The sequence below is a fragment of the Pelophylax lessonae genome, assembly GCF_965119305.1.
Source record: "Pelophylax lessonae genome assembly, chromosome: 1".
In the NCBI taxonomy this organism is placed as follows: Eukaryota; Metazoa; Chordata; class Amphibia; order Anura; family Ranidae; genus Pelophylax; species Pelophylax lessonae.
The window spans coordinates 368607255-368624223 of record NC_138768.1 but is presented as its reverse complement, the minus strand read 5'-3'; the positions used below and the strand labels follow the sequence as shown (position 1 = coordinate 368624223).

The following is a 16969-nucleotide window of genomic DNA, read 5'->3' as shown; positions in this document are numbered from 1 at the left end:
AAGAAAATATTGTTTGGATGACATTGCAAATATGTACACCAGTAAAAAGTGCAATCATACTACTGTACATGGAAACTCCCCATTAAAACAATCTGGTTGTGTATAGGTGTACATAGTGGTTGATGGTTCAGTGTATGAAATCACAGCATCTACTTCAGAATCTTAAACATTTCAGTGCTTTGTGAAGCTGCAGTTCTGCAGTGCTTTTTATGTTGCAATGATCCCAGAGAAGCTAAAAAGGAAATCGTTAAAGGTGTTTGGCAACAATACTCTGCTCACGTGATATGCTTTGTAGTCCATAAGATAGGAACTGAATGATCACAGAAAGTGATCAGATTTTGTAAAAAGCCTATATGGATCAGAAATCGATAAACGAGTGTCTCTGGGCACCTGGGAAACAAGAACTATCCTTATGAATAATAGAGGGACTTTCACAATCAGTTTGTTGCCATTTAATCACACTGCTCATCTTAGATACAGTACTTATGGATGCGCCATGCTGATATGATGAGCTGCTTCTTTCAAGAGCTCTTGTAACAAAAGAAACACAAAAAAATAAAGAAAAATGACACAGATGTAGGTAAAGGACAAAAGCCTGAGGGCTGATTCATTTCCACATTTTAATACTGGTATAAAAACCTTCATTACCGATGTTAAAGGGACAGTACATCTAATGACATTTTCCTGGTATGCTGTGCTCCTTTATGACTGCCACTACAGGTATGTTTGTTTTACGCTTGGACTGTCCGTAAAATTATCTGGGTGTATGCCACATGCAAGTTTTGTATACAGAGCTTTCTTGATACCATGCAATAGTATTAAGACTTATAATGATCGCATTGTACTCCTGACTGAATGGTGCTAAAGGTAAATCCACTATGTGATCGCTGAAGATGTGTAAACAAAAAAAAAAAAAAAAAAAAAGACATTTGCCACTGCAAACCCATTTTGCTGGCTAAAGTACCATTTTGAGCAATTTGATGTAATTTGAACCTACTCTTAATTCCATCATCCAACAGAGAAGAGAACCTGAGGTATCTGCTGGTTTGTATATAGTGGAATAGCAGAGCTTCCCTTTAAACAGCCTTCCATCAGTACCAATGTCATTTTGGATTCTACGACACATGTTTAATAATCTCTAAATACCAGCATACACCTTAGCTTGATAATTGACAGCACAGAAGATATCTCAACTGTAATACTGTACAGAAGACTGAAAATAAATGTAGGAAAATGTTTTAGACATGCTATCCCCTTAAACAAATCATTACCTGTACATCTGTTAAGGCGACAAACATAATTTGCAAAACAGACCATCAGGTTTGTATAGGACCTTTGTATGGCTCACAGTCCAGCAAATGAAAAGAGAAACATGATTGGTTAAACTCTCTGGTGGGTGGCCAGCGAGAGCCGCTATGCACTGCTGTGAAAGTCGGCGCAAACCTTCCGTGCCGCAGGGAGAGATCGTTTTGACCAAGTAGTACTTTACAAATTTACAAGCTCTTGTGTGACAAACTGTTTTAACCGTTCAAGGTATTGTCCATACAGTTCCACATCATTGTGCCCAGCTCCTTCCACCCACAGGGGTTCCACCGGCCTTTGACAACGCTCGAACAATGCCAGTCCATGGGAAAAGTCAATAACTTCATCTTCTGTGCCATGGATGATCAGCACAGGAGAGGTGATCTTTGAGATTTTATCAATGCTGTAAGGAAATAAAAGTGCATTACTCTAACAGGTATGACACATCTTAATACTGTACATTACTTTGTTGAAAAATTACAAAACTAAAGTGGATGCTGTAGCCTCTTGCAATGAAATAGACCAGATTATTTTGTTTCCTCCCCCACTGTACACTCCATTCTAAGATGGTGTGTACAGGCTGCCAACATGCAAGCTGAGTTCCAAGACAAATAAATGCTGAGCATACCATTAGTCCCAAAAGGGAAGTATGAGGTCACACATGCAGAAACAACTGCTGCACCTTGCCGCATATACATGTACTCGTGGCAAATTTGCAATGCAAAACTATAGAAACCAAGCAGAAATTGGTAATTTTTGACTTACCGTAAAATCCATTTCTCTGATGCTCACAGGACACCGCTTCTGGTATTCTTAACCATTGGGTTATACTACCCCCTACACGAGTAAAACACTAGAAAGAAAAAAAATTCTGGCTACACCCATGGGCAGTCCCTGGGGTATACTCCCTCACCTTGCTATAGCCACTCAGTTTTGTTACAAGCAGTGTCAGGAGAATTCTAATTCCACAGTCGGATGCTGTGTCTGCCAATGAACATCAGAGAAATGGATTTCAAGGCAAGTCAAAAATCCCATTTTCTCTTTCGTTCATTGACACAGCTTCTGGTATTCTTAACCATTGAGGCATCTCAAAGCAGTGTTAAACATGAGGGGTGGGAAAAAAGCAAAAAACTCCCAAGGCTAAACAGTAGAAAACAGGAGCTCAACCAAAAACAACTAGAGTCCACCTAAAAAAAACAAAACAAATACACCCTCAAAGAGGATCAGGTATTCTTAATAGCAACCTGCAAAACCTAGGCCAAGGGAAGCATCAGCAGATACCAACACATCCACTTTATAAAACTTTCTAAAAATGTGCACCGGCGACCAGGTGGCCGCCTCGCAAACCTGCGTCACTGAACCCTGATGATGGAAGGCCCAGGAGGCACTAAGCACCCTAATAGAGTGCGCCTGGACAAGGAACGGAGGAACCTGACCACTGATAGAATAGGTCTGAACCGTCGCCACTCTGAGCCATCTAAAAATGGTCGCAGAGGAAGCAGACAACCCTTTACAAGGCCATCTGTGAGCACTAATAGAGAATCTGACTTTCTGAAAGACTTTGTAGCTGCTTGGTACACCCTAATTGCCTGGACCACATCCAAGGCAATTTCCTTCGGATGTTTAGGACGTAGTGAAGGCAACACAATGTCTATTGAAAAGCAGAGACCACCTTATGAAGGAATGATGGACAGGAGCGAAGCCTCACCTTATCCCTGTGAATCACCAGGAAAGGTGACTGACAGGATAACGCCGCCAGGTCCAAAAACCTGTGCGCAGAGGTGATAGACACCAAAAAGGCCATCGTCTAGGACAGTGTAAGTAGCAGAAACTCTGGAGAACCGAAAGTACCAAATTGAGGTCCCAAGGTGACCGGATCCCCTTCTACCGAGTCACAGAAGACTCGGCAGAAGTTTTAGCAGGGGGAAAGGCGTATATTAGATGATACTGGCCCCAAGGAGCCACCAGTGCGTCTGTTGCATCGGCCAGAGGATCCAGAGATCTTGCCTCTAATCTATGCATCTTCCTGCTTAGACAAGAGGCCAACAGGTCCACCTTGGAAGTTCCCCACCGGAGACACATCTAAACCTTAGAATGACGGCTACCTCCCGAGCCGCCAGGACACTTCTTGTGCCCCCTTGGAGATTGACATATGCCACGGCCATGGCATTGTCGCATTGAATCCTAACCGGGCACCCCTAAAGGCAATTTGTCCAATGAGCCAGACAAATCCTATCGCCCGAAGTTCCAGTATATTGATCAGTAGTCTTGACACCTCCAGAGTTCAGACCCCTTGAGCACATCCATGCCCAAAACACCTCCCACCCAGACAGACTGGCAACCATGGAGACCACCGTCCAGTACAGAGGAAGGAAGGATTTGCCCTGTCGAAGCACTGTAGAGCGAAGTTACCATATCAGGGACCATCTCGTATCCTGACTCAACAGGATCAAAATGTCTAGAGACTATGGATTCTTGTCCCACTTGGCAAGAATCTCTCTTGCAGAGGTCTCGAGTGGAACTGTGCAAATGGAACTGCCTCGAAGGTAGACACCGTCAGGCACAGCACCCGCATTCAAGTCCTAAAGAATGACCGAATGCTGGACAACAGGAGCCAAATCGCATCCTGCAACTTTTTGAGTTTTTTCCCCTGGAAGAAACAGCCTGGCTGAAGCCGAGTCCAGAGTCAGACCCAGATAGTCCAACTTGGTGAATAGAACCAGAGCATATTTTTGGAAGTTCAATTTCCAACCGAGCTCCTGCAGAGTGCATACAGTAAAAAATGGATTTTTGTAAAATCTTACCGTAAAATCCTTTTCTCTTAGCTCATCGACAGACGTAGTCCTCGGTGATACACCACCTTCGGGTTATGTTACCTCCGCAGGAGCAGGACTAGACAGGAAATTAAAAAGCTCTGGCCACACCCTAGGGGCAGTCCCAGAGGGTATATCCTCTCTCTCTCTGCCTCAGCAAATCAGTTATGTGAAAAAGCAGTGCTTAGAGAATTTAACCCAACCCAACTCCAAAACAGAGGGGCGGGGACTACGTCTGTCGATGAGCTAAGAGAAAAGGATTTTACGGTAAGATTTTACAAAAATCCATTTTTCTCTAGCGCTCATCGACAGACGTAGTCCTCGGTGATACACCACCTTCGGGACGTCCCAGAGCAGTATCACAACTGAGGGGTGGGAAAATGGAAATCAAATCCCAATCTAGAAGGCCCAACCGGTGCCAACTAGAAGTTTACAATGCTCATCCTTAATGATGAGACTCAACAAAAAAATTTTTCAAACAGAAAAAAACCCTCGAGGTAGACCACCGGTCTCCTCAAATTGCGGCCTGCAAAACCTTGCGGCCAAATGAGGCATCCGCCGATGCCGTCACATCAATTTTATAGAATTTAGTAAAGGTATGTACCGACGACCAAGTGGCCGCCTTACATACCTGGACCACTGACGCCTGATGGCGAAAGGCCCAGGAAGTACTGAGCGCTCGAGTGGAGTGCGCCCTAACAGGGAACGGAGGACTCTGACCCTTAATAGAATAAGCCTGTACCACCGTTTGTCTAATCCATTTGGCAATGGTCGCGGCAGATGCAGGCAAACCCTTTCTGGGGCCATCCGTGATCACAAAAAGTGAATCCGTCTTACGGAATGATTCCGTAGCTTTCAGGTATACCCTGATTGCCCGAACCACATCCAAGGAATGCAACGCATGTTCCCGATGATGCTTGGGCTGAGGACACAAGGAAGGTAGTACAATATCTTCATTCAGATGAAAATCTGAAACCACCTTAGGAAGAAAAGATGGCTTAGGATGAAGTACTACCTTATCCCTATGAATCACTAGGTATGGGGACTGGCATGATAATGCAGCCAGTTCTGACACCCTGCGAGCAGAAGTAATAGCCACCGAGAAGACCACCTTCTGGGATAAAGTAAGCAAGGGAATCTCCCTGATGTTTTCAAAGGGAGGTTTCTGTAGAACCGACAAAACCAAATTAAGATCCCAGGGCGGTAAGGGCGCGCGGACTGGAGGAGCCAGGTGCCGCACCCCCTGGATGAAATTCCGCACCAAGGATTTGGTAGCTAAAGGTTTCTGAAAGAAGATTGCTAATGCTGAAACTTGACCCTTGATGGTGCTCAAGGCTAGCTTCTGCTCAACCCCTTGTTGCAAAAAGGCCAATATTCGAGACACCGAATAGGTACGTGGAGGAAATCCTAAAGATTCGCACCACGCAATATAAGTCTTCCATGTGTGATAATAGACTTTGCTGGAAGTCGCTTTCCTTGCTTTAATAAGGGTAGGAATGACTGAAGTAGACAAACCTCTGTCCTTCAGTACTTGGGTCTCAATGGCCAGGCCATTAAAACCAGCGACTGTAAAGCACGAAGGTAAATAGGTCCTTGAGACTACAGACACTCCCTGAGACGAAGTTCCCACGGAACGTCTGCGACTAACATGTCCAAGTCGGCCAGGCCGGCTTGAAGAGGCCAGCCTAGAATTTCTAGGACCACTGGCGCTGATTGGATCTGAACCAGGCGTCCCTAGAGCTATCTGGCCCCGACCATCCGAGAAAGTCTGGTCGTTTTCTGTTCCCACACATTTATCAGATACCTGATAGTTATCAGGCAAGGTGATCTTTTCTGGTTGAACCTCAGGGACCGAAGTCACCCGACTAGAGGCTACTTGGCCTATCTGGTCAATCAGATCCGATTCCTGTGAGGTATCGGGACTAATCTTAGGAAAAGGTAAAGGAAAAGATCTATACAGGGAACGGTAACTACCGCTTCCTGTACTTAAATGTTGGAAGGGAAGAATCGCACCGGTAGTAGTGGTTGATGCTCGATCTAATGTCCTGAATACCGGTGAAAACGTCCCCCCCACCCTGAAATCGGGTGGGGGCGCACCTTCAGGCTGTGTACTCCTTTACTTCGGGTTTGGCTGGGTTGGTCCTCTGCTTGTCCGACCAGCCCTTCTTGAACCCTCCTGGAGGAGTCTTGCCTTTCCCGGGAGTACCAGCCGGGCGCCCTTTATGGGCGGTAAAGAAAGGTCCTCGCTTGTTGCGAGGTCCCTTAGCTTTAGCAGCCTGTGGCAAAAAAGTACTCTTGCCCCCGGTGGCATCCTTAATGATTTCATCTAGGTTGGCTCCAAATAGACGATTCCCCTGGAAAGGGAGATTGGTCAAAGTCTTTTTGGAACCTAGGTCAGCTGACCAGCATTTTAACCACAGCACACGTCTGAGGATCACTGCTAACTTAGATGCATGCCCTAACAAGGGAGTAGTGTCCAAGGCTGCGTCACAGATAAACCGTAGCCCTTGTATGATCTGTTCTATCAAATCAGATGTCTCCTGGGGAATATCTTTTCCCCTAAGATCTTGGCGTACCATTTTCGCCCATTCTGTAAGTGTCTGGGAAACTAGACCAATAACAATTACTGGTCTAAATGCTGACCCTATCAGAGAAAAGATAGTGCGGGACTCCGCTTCTATCTTTCGATCCACCGGATCCTTAAAGGACGAAGTGTCCTCCACTGGAATAACCGTGGCTTTATTCAGCCTGGAAATAGGCGGATCCACGACTGGTGGTACCGTCCATTTCTTAATGATGGATTCCTCAAACAGATAGCGTCTAGCAATACGCTTGGAAATAGTAAAGGTACGTTTAGAATGCTCCCATTCTCCTTTAATCTGATTACCAAAACATTTAGGTACAGGAAAAGCCTTCGCCGTCTTGATGGGCTTATTAGTCCCAAAAGGCCTTTCTGTTTCAGTTGCCTCTGCCGGTAAAGCCTCAAGTTTTAAGGTTTCTTGCACTGCCACAACTAGTGCGTCCACCAATGCTTCTTCCTGAATTATAGCAGGAGAAGAAGCGTCCTCCTCACTGTCTGAGGGGGCTTTACCTGGGATAACAGCCCTTGCAGAGGAACCTGCAACTGCAGTGACCATCTCTGAATCAGAGTCAGAGGTGTCAGATAGTATAGGGGTAGGCGGGGGTCGCTTCCTTGACCCCCGTCCCTGACAGGCCGCCTCCACCCGAGCCACCATAGACTCCATAATAGCTGTAAATGACTCTATACTCTGTGCACCGGCGGGTCCCGAGGCCCCCTCGAGGGAAACAGGTGGGGGAATATGTGTGGCAGGGTCCATAATAACTCCAGTTACTTCCTGGATGATATAATTCAAAGTAAAGAAAAAACTTTTTTTTTTTTTTTTTTTTTGACCCTCAGCGCCACAAAAAAACCCCTTAGTGTTACCTGCTAGGGATCCCTATCGATCGAGAGAGAGAGAGATAGACCCCCAGGCTCACCACTTGATGTTCAGAGTTGAACTGCAACAGCTTACAGCGCTGTCTTAGACAAACAGGAAGTCTTTTGGCTGGCTGCCCAGGAAGAAAGGAGGCGGCTCCGCCCCTCTGCACGCCTTCCGGCGCCTCCCCCAAGCTCCACGAGGTGTAGAATCACCTCAAACATGGCCGCCCCCATGCTGGAGACACGAGGCTACGCCAAAATGGCGGCTCGTGCAATCCAGCAAAAAAAATGGCGGCGGCCTGTGCTGACTAGCGGTGTGCTGCAGGCACACAACACTCTCTCTGCATGGGGATATGGCGTGGTTGGCGGTACTGGCCCTGGCGGACCGCATGGCCGTTCGGGAGGCCTGCTATTAGCTGGAGATCTGACTTGGAAGGCAGTCTACATGTCCATGGCTTCTGACTGGTAGGTAGCTTATACTTAACCCATAAGATTCCCAGAATGCCACAGATTACATCTTTAAAACATGTATACAATAGATTGTTAGCTCCCAAACCAAGCCTCCTGGCTTTTTGCACACATAAAATCACACTCAAAGTAGGAGGATTTGTGACATGTTATAGGATAGAAAGAAACTCTTTCTTACCATACAGAGAGGGGCCCGCGTTCACCACAAAACCCGTCAGGGAAAAAAGGGGGAACATACTACTCACCATACCGGAACCAGGCGGGCACCAACTCCTGACAGTACCCCTCTCCACCGGGGCGGGAGGGCTGTCGACCGATACGGACGCCGTGACTCATGGTCTTTGGCGTTTCAGCGAGACGTTTAACTCGCGGGTTCAGTCCTTTAATGGGACTTTGTCGCGGCCGACCCAGCGCGGAGCTATGGCCTGCACACGCTCGTAGGCTGAACTGGGGTGACCACCGGATCTCAACATCCAGCCCGTCGCCCAGTTCAGCTTTCTTGCTTGAAGATCTCACAGGAACACTGGAGAAAAAAAGCTGTCCAAAAATCCTTTTAGAAAAAAATTTCTTGCCAGGACCTAAGATCCCAGCAAGGTATCTAGGTCCTTACTCCTAACTAGACAGAAAATAACTGATTTGCTGAGGCAGAGAGAGAGAGGATATACCCTCTGGGACTGCCCCTAGGGTGTGGCCAGAGCTTTTTAATTTCCTGTCTAGTCCTGCTCCTGCGGAGGTAACATAACCCGAAGGTGGTGTATCACCGAGGACTACGTCTGTCGATGAGCGCTAGAGAAATCCAGGTTGTCCTTTAGAGCAGTCGGAGACTGCCCGCAGAAGAAGGATGTCCAGGTACCCAGTACCACAATCTCCCGCTGCCGCTACAATGCCAACACTTTTGTGAATACCCGAGGAGCTGAGGCAAGACCAATGGGTAATGCCATGAATTGATAATGCTCCTCATCCACTGTAAAGCGGAGGAAACGCTGATGACCGACATATTGGAATATATGAAGGTAAGCATCCTTTGATGTGGGGATGCAACTACTAGGGCTGAACGATATTCGATGTAACATCGAATATCGTGCTGCGGGCGATGTTCACATCGCCGGATCAGCCGATATTGGGGACTCACAGTGAAGGAAGGTAGAAGAATACAGCCCGACCGTCCCGCATGTTCTGTCCGTCCTGCAGCTCTCCTGACTGAGCGGTGAGCAGCGCGCCGTGAGCAGTGGCACAGGGAACCAATCACGCGTGCCTGCACACCTGATTGGTTCGCTGTGCCGCTACTCATGACATGATTGGTTCGCTGTGCTATGGGGCGGAGATGTATCGTGGGGACTGGGAGTGTGCTTCCGGTGTGAAGGAGCTGCCTGGTGGAGAGGACTACAACTCCCAGCGTTACCCCCACTTCCTGCGTTTCCGTCTGCCCACAGCCAGAGAGATTCCCCCTTCCTCCGGGAGAACAGACTTCACAGCCTGATCATGAGGGACAAACAGAAGAGGCGGAGGGAGCGCACGTGGGCCGAGGCTGCCAAGAAGGTACCAAATACGGAGGGGGAGGCGACTGTACCATGTACACCCGGAAGAGATGGGTAATATCGCAATATATAACGTTGGGGAAAAAATATCGCAATGTGATTTTTTTCCCCAATATCGTGCAGCCCTAGCAACTACTACACGAATGGACTCCATCTGCAACTTCTGTACCTGCACAAAGTGGTTCAAAGCCCTGAGGTCCAGGATTGGACATACCATGCCTTCCTTCCTGCGAACTGTAAACCGGTTTGACTACAAACCTTAAAAAAGTTCAGATTTTGGAACAATCACCCCTTGTTGTAGAAAGTCTTGCACCGCCCTGAAGAGAAAGGTTGGAAGGAAAGAAAAATCAGAGGATAAGACCGAAACTCGATCTTGTAGCCGGACCGAATCAGCTTGTGGACCCCCCCTTGTCTTAAATCAGGGAGGTCCATGGGTCCGGAAAGAAGCAAAGACGTCCCCCACCACCTCAGACCTGGGTGAGGGCGCCCCTTTAGGCAGAAGAGGGCTAGTCTGCAGCTCTGGAAGATCCCACTCTCGGCTTACCAGACCAGGTCCTCTTGGAACCCCTGGAGGAGGTCCTGACAGACTTAGATCCTTTGTCTTGAGATCCTGAGAGACGAAAAGGCTGCATATGAGCTAAGAAAAAAAAAAAAAAGGGCCCACCACTGCGACGAGACTCCTTGTCCCTAGCAGCCTGTGGATGAAGAGTACTCTTGCCCCCTTGTAAGACCCTTAATGATATCATCCATTCATATCATGCACCGAAGGACCACTGCTGTCATGGACAGCCTAGAACCTAAGGGAGCTGCATCCAGAGAGGCATCACAAACTGCAGCCCCTGAGCCAACTGGTCCGCCAGCTCCGCAAGGGCAGGGGGAAGCTGTTCCCTCCAGATCCTGGTGCAAAAGCTTTGCCCACTTCGTTAAAGTCTGGGACACCAATGCTATGGTGAACACTGGCCTAAGGACTGAACCGGCCACAGTAAACATGTGGCAGACCACCTATGAGACCCCGCAAAAGAAAAGGTGGGGGGTGGGGGTTGCCTTAAAAACCCACCATAGAGGACATAAAACATAGCCCCCCTTAAAGGTGGGCCGCCCGCCTTGACACGGATGCGCAGGCCGAGTACCCTCGTTCACACAATAATGGCGACAAGACTGTCACTAAAAATTAAGAGCCACAAGGTTCAAGGGAGGTGTCAAGCTGACCGTATGGCTCAGCGGGCCGCAAACCGGCCTAAATTCTTGTGGGGGCGCAGCCGTGAATAGCATGGATCCTCAGTTCAGCAGATTTCCAAGGGGAGAGTTGGGGGGCTTCGTATAGACCCAACTGAGGCTGCTCCCAAACGGTGGCACCCAACTCAGCCGCGGCCTTAGTTTTGAGGGCGCCCCGCCTCCAGGACGTGAGCCTTAGCAGATCCGACCATCCAGGGCAGCGGAGGGGGAAGGCAGATGTCCACACGGGAGGCAGTTGCTTCAGCCATCACATGGGGTCGCCTCACATAGGTTTCGACGAGTAGGCCGCAAAGAGGCGGCCTAAATTTTATGGCCGGATCTGGCAGCGTGAGGCACGTACCCGCGAATGGTAAGCCAACCCCCAGGATGGCAGGGAACCCTGATCAACCCCCCCGTTGCGCCCCAGGAAAAACCCAGTCAGCATTAGCAGCTCGGCCAGCAGCAACTAAAGCCAACCTCTAAAGGAGCATGTGGCAAAGCCAGCTCACAACCGCACTAAGGGAGGGGGGCCGAAAAACCCAGAGACTGTTGAGGGGGGCAAGGGAGGGAAACCCAGGGGGTCCGTCCGACCGTCCCAGAGAGGGGCACATGTCCTACCCAAAAGACCACCAGGGGAGAGGGGGGGGGACACTACTTCCTACACTATGGAACCGGGTGGGCATCGCTCCGGGCAGACCACCGCACCATCGGAATGGGGGTGCAGTGTGCCTAGAGGCAAAGCTGCGACTCCAATACCAGGTCATCCTGCTTATGTTTATTTCTCTGTAGACAGGCTGGAAAAGATTTGGGTAATGTGACAGCTGTATATCAATTTCGGAAAAAGGTATTTCAATGTATTTTTTTTTTTAAATTACAGTGCCATCATCCACATACAGAAATAGAAGGGCCAATGTAACTAACAGTGTGTGCTTAGTACCACCCAGGAATGTTATTTTTACCTATAGGTAGGCTTATAATAAAGCTTACCTGTAGGTAAAATGAATAACTCCTAAGCGTGAACAGTTTGGGAGATATCCTTGCAAGCAGCAGCTGGTGACATCATCAGTGTATGGGCTCTGAAGGAACGGCATTCCTGTTTCGTTCCTTCAGAGCTGTGTGCCGTGGGAGGGATGTCATCGCGGCTTGGCCAGATGCTCCGAGACTCCAAATCCGGAAGAAAGACTGGGTGAAATTGGAAGCATCTGCAGCAGCGACAGCACGCCCCTGGAGGGTTTTGTTTTATGGTAAGTCTTTCTATGCAGTGCATACTAGCACATTAGTATATAGCCTTACGAATGGAAACTTTTTGGAAATTAGCAAAAAGAGTGTGGTCTTGGCTATGGTGCCCATGCACAAATAAAAAAAAAAAAAAATTATTCACAGGTAACAATGCATATGTAAAGTAAAAGACTGAAGTCCAGGATATCAAAGGCTTTTACCTTATGAAAACATGGGGTGTTTTAACTATTTGGAGTGCACCTTGATGTAACTACTTCATTATAAGTGACCCTGCTGATTTAATAAAATTGTAAGGATCATTGATGAATGTTGCAAAGTTTTATTATTATGTCCCAAATACTCTGCAAACTCCCACCAAGAAAAGCACAGTCTTCACTGAATGAAAGAAAGAGTAAAATGACGTTAGGTTAACAGAGATAGGCAGAAATAGTAAATGTACTCTATAAAATAAGACTGGAGGTCACATTTGCCCTGGCAGAACGTCCATCAGGAGGAAGGTTAAAATGGATCACAAACAAATTACTCACTTAGGGAATGCATCAAAACAGTAGGTTTTCTTGGTATCAGGAAAAGCAACCCTCATCCCAGAGGTAAGGGGAGAATGAAGAATCACAGCAGCACTTTCATATCGAGCAGCCAGATCCACAGACGGGACAGTTCCTATACTCTGGCCGTAGATGATCACATGCTCTGGGCGTATACCATACCTAAAAAGAACAGATTAAAAGTTGTATTTCATTCTGCTAGAAGCTTTGAAATAATGCTGTAAAGAGCACTATAAATAAAATCACAAATTATTAGGAAACATTTCAGTCGAAATTGCAAATAAAGCAATGAAGTGCATACAAGCAGCCTGGCCTCCCTGCTCAGATCTTCAGAATTTAAAATACTGAAGCTGGTGGAGCATTAGAAGTTTCCTGTCTCCTTACCACCTGTTATAAGCATGGGAATTGCACAGCTCAGGATGCAAACTATACACACGCATGAAAAGACAGTGAGCCACCCTTTTAAAATGTATGTATCCAAAAAAAGCCAGCACCATGGTAGAATCTTCCAACTTCAAGAATACTGTATTAAGACATCAGGTTAAAACCACTATAAACATCTAACGTGTTTTAGCCCTATTGGCCTTAGTCACCACTATAACGAAGCTTGGTCGGGATGTGGTGGATTTGGTTTGCCTGAAAACCATTGGCTAGGTACACATTTAACAACTTCCTAGCCAGTGTCATTAGTACAGCAATAGTGCATAGGTTCAGCACTAATCACTGTATTAGTGTCACTGGTTCCCACAGATTGTCAGACTGTTTGCCACAATCTCGCAGTCCCGCTATAAGTCCCTAGTGCACCTGTTGCACACACACGCTTGTAGACGATATAACTTTTGCAATTATTGGTTTGTTGCTTTTTTACCAAAAATATGCAGAATACATATTGGCCTAAATCAATAAAGAAACTTGACTTAATTAATTTATTTATTTTTTAATATGTTTTATAACAAAGTAAAGAATATAGTTTATACCACCAAAAGGAAGCTCTATTTGTGTGTGTGTACATTTCATTTATGTACAGCGTTGCATGACTGTGCAATTGTCAGTTAAAGTGATTGTAAAGTTATGTTTTTTCTCCTATAAAAAATAACAAACATGTTACACTTATCTGCTCTGTTGCCGTGGATTTGCATAGAGCAGCCCAGATCCTCCACTTCTCGGGTCAATCTTCTGTGATCCTGGCCCCTCCCACCTGTTGAGTGCCCCAACAGCAAGCAGCTTGCTATGGGGCACCCAAGCTGAGTCACAGCTCACTGTGTCCATTCAGACACAGAGCCCGACATGGCCCCCTTTATCCCCAGATTAGCTAGCTGACTTTGATTGACAGCAGCGGGAGCCAAAGGCCCCACTGCTGTGTCTCAGCCACCTAGGAAGGAGAATCTTGGTGGTCTGAGATACTCGTGGACATCACTTGACAGAGGGAGACCAAAGGTAAGTGTTATGGGGACTGAGCTGCTACACACATAAAGCTTATCTTAATGCATAGAACGCATTAAGATTAAAAAAAAAAACCTTCTGCCTTTACAATACAATTATAGTGCATTTTCCGGAGGTCAACTGGTTAAGCTTCAGTATACTGTTGGTTTACAACATCAAGGATATGCAAACTGTGGCCCTCCAGATGTTGTAGAACTACAAGTGCCATGAGCAGGGGGGGGGGTGGGCCCCCAAAAAGCTGCGGATCTCTGAATGCTTATTTAAAATCATTAGCTGTGAATCCCAAGGCCTGGGGCTGGCTGGGAACTCAGGGCTAAATACCTCAGCAATATAACATTTATCCTGCATCCAGTGATTGGTGGGCAAGTCAGCAGTGGCCGCAATGAGAGTGAGTGGAGCTGTCAAAAAGGAAGCATTGATGTTGGGATGGGCAGGGCCGATGTGGGTCTCAGCCCCTTTGTCCCATTCATAGACAAACAGCCACTGGCTGGGGAGGAAGGTGGCAGGGGGCGGGACCAGCTGTAACTACTGTATGTGCATCCACAGCGGTGTATAATACACCTGAATTATACAGCGCTGTTGGTACACATACAGTAGTTACATTTGGTCCCGCCCCCTGCACCTTCCTCCCTGACCAGCAACGTATACACACTGCTGATGCCGGCTGTTTGTCTATGCATGGAACAAATGGGCGGAGCCAAGAATATCGTCACCGCCCATCCCCGATATCAGTGCTTCGATTTGACAGCTCCACTCACTCTTATTTCGGCTGCCCTCAGCTTGCTCACCAATCCCTGGCTGTGTTGGATAAAATGTTACAATGCTGCATGTTCTGCTCGGCTGCACTCATTTATGTTGCATCTGATGTCGCCATTCTTCCCTCTGCTTCTGTATGCGGCTAATAAAGATTTTAAGCCAAGTGTGCTAAATTTAACTAATTCCTGAACCCTGCACCCCGTGCAACGCACTCCTGAACCTTGCACACTCTGCAATGCACTGTGTAATGTAAAAGGGTCCAGAGGTGTCGCCCCATCAAAATGCTCTAATTGGCGTTACGCTTACCTTTAACCCAGTGCAAGGCAAAGCCCCCTGGCATTGATCTTCACGCCCCCTTCTGATGTCGGAACATTGTGGGATCAAATTTATTCACATATGAGCGTTTCATCGCCTGAAGCTCACAAAAGTACATGAGCTTCTTTTTTGGCAGATTACAGGCTTTGTTAGAGGTTAGAGAATTACAGATTGTGTTAGAGGTCAATGCCTGCCTCCAAACACCTGCAAAGAAAACTAGAAAAAAACGCCCAGGTGTGAATGGAGCCTCACTGTCCAATCACAGGCCGAGGACAGAGGTGACTGAGCTGTATATCTTTAAGCTTGGCACAATGCAAGCAAATGCATGTCTCATACCTGATGAACAGGTGGGGAAGCTGGAAATCACCTCGGTAGTCGCCGTTACTAGGCATTCTCCGAATAGACGAGGCGGAGAAAAAGGGCAGTGAAATCATTATTATACAGGATTTATATAGCGCCAACAGTTTATGCAGAGCTTTACATTAAAAGAGGGTGACAGTACAGTTCTTTTACAATTCAATACAGGAGAGTTAGGAGGGCCCTGCTCCTGAGAGCCTACAATCTAGTAGTGACATCATGAACTCCACCCTGTATTAAAAAGGCAAGGAGTTCTGTGAATGGTGACAAGCAAGCACCTATGGTTATTGTGTAGAAATAAATTTGCTTGGCACATGACTCGGATGATTTGGCTCTCTCTAGAATAGCTACAAAACTACAATGATATACAATGCATGGTGATGCTCTGTAACATGTGCATCAAGGCTGCACTGCCATTCTAAAGGAATGGTATCACAACATGCTTATCAAGCACCTAATCCACGTTACTGCAACACATACTATTGGAAAGGTGCGTTTCAGTTCCTGCAGTTGCAGGCAGCCCGTTGTTGCCCACCTGCACCGCCTCCCAGTCTGTCCATCCCAGGTGCTCCTTTGTGACATGACCTACAAAATAGGGGGGGGGGGTCAGGGAACAGCACACTAACATAACAGGCAACTTCCTGGAGCAGCTCTGCATGAGAACAAAACCATTGCTACTGTACAGTATAATGCTGCCTCTCCTTACTGTGCTTGGCTGCTTCTCCCTCCCATGTAAGGTGCCCTGCTGCCTCCCTTTACTTTGCCCTGCCACCAACCTCATGTAATGTATTCTGCCCTCCTGTACATTGCTTATCCTAAAGCATCTGAAAAAAAAAAAAGCACAAGCTTCACATAAATAAGCAAGTTTTAATAATTATTTAATGCCATTTCCAAAAAAGAATTGCTGTTATTTCAATGGCTTGCTGATCTTAATAATTCTGTGAGCTGTGAATGGCCATTATTTCAGGGGTTCCCCTAGATCTCAAACTTTTTGCTACAGGTTTCTCCAAAGTAAAAGGGCTGAGAGACCCTTCTCTATAGGCTACATAGAAAATAGTTTTTGCAAGAATATATTGCCAAAGGCCTAGTTTGTACTAGTCTGGATTTGTTATCTTAACCACTTGCCGTCCAAGCTTATCCTGGCACTTTTTGTTTACAAGTTTAAATCAGTATTTTTTGCTAAAAAAAATTACTTATAACTAGGGATCGACCAATTATCGGTGGGGCCGATATTCACTTTTTTTTTTTAAAGTATCAGCCACAAACTTGACGATATTTATTCAAGTGGTTGTACCGGAGTGATGCCTGCAGCTAGGAGGCATCACTCCGGTACCGTTGAGTAGAGCCAACGGTCGGATTTATTGTAATGACAACTGATGCGGCTGAGCAGCCACTCCATTACAAGAATTTGTACGGGATAGGCCCCCCCCCCCACCAGCTGCCTTCCGTGGCTTGCCTGGGTCTGCCTGCTGGCCAAAGACCCGAACAAAGCCATATTCGGCTGTGACCAGCTCTTCAATGTAAACACCCGGAAACAAT

The 16969-nt window shown here is 46.9% G+C and overlaps 1 protein-coding gene across 1 annotated transcript in view; it reads right to left on the bottom strand.

The window, feature by feature from the left end:
- Positions 1 to 1013: 1013 nt before the first annotated feature.
- The window catches only part of ABHD17B (abhydrolase domain containing 17B, depalmitoylase), a gene marked incomplete at its 5' end in the record, with an annotated part of 32881 nt that continues 16925 nt past the window's right edge, over positions 1014 to 16969 (bottom strand). The window contains 2 exons of the mRNA XM_082270494.1: positions 1014 to 1705; positions 12542 to 12721. Coding sequence (XP_082126620.1) covers positions 1486 to 1705; positions 12542 to 12721 — 400 coding nt within the window. The 3' untranslated portion in view covers positions 1014 to 1485. The remainder of the gene's footprint in view (positions 1706 to 12541; positions 12722 to 16969) is intronic.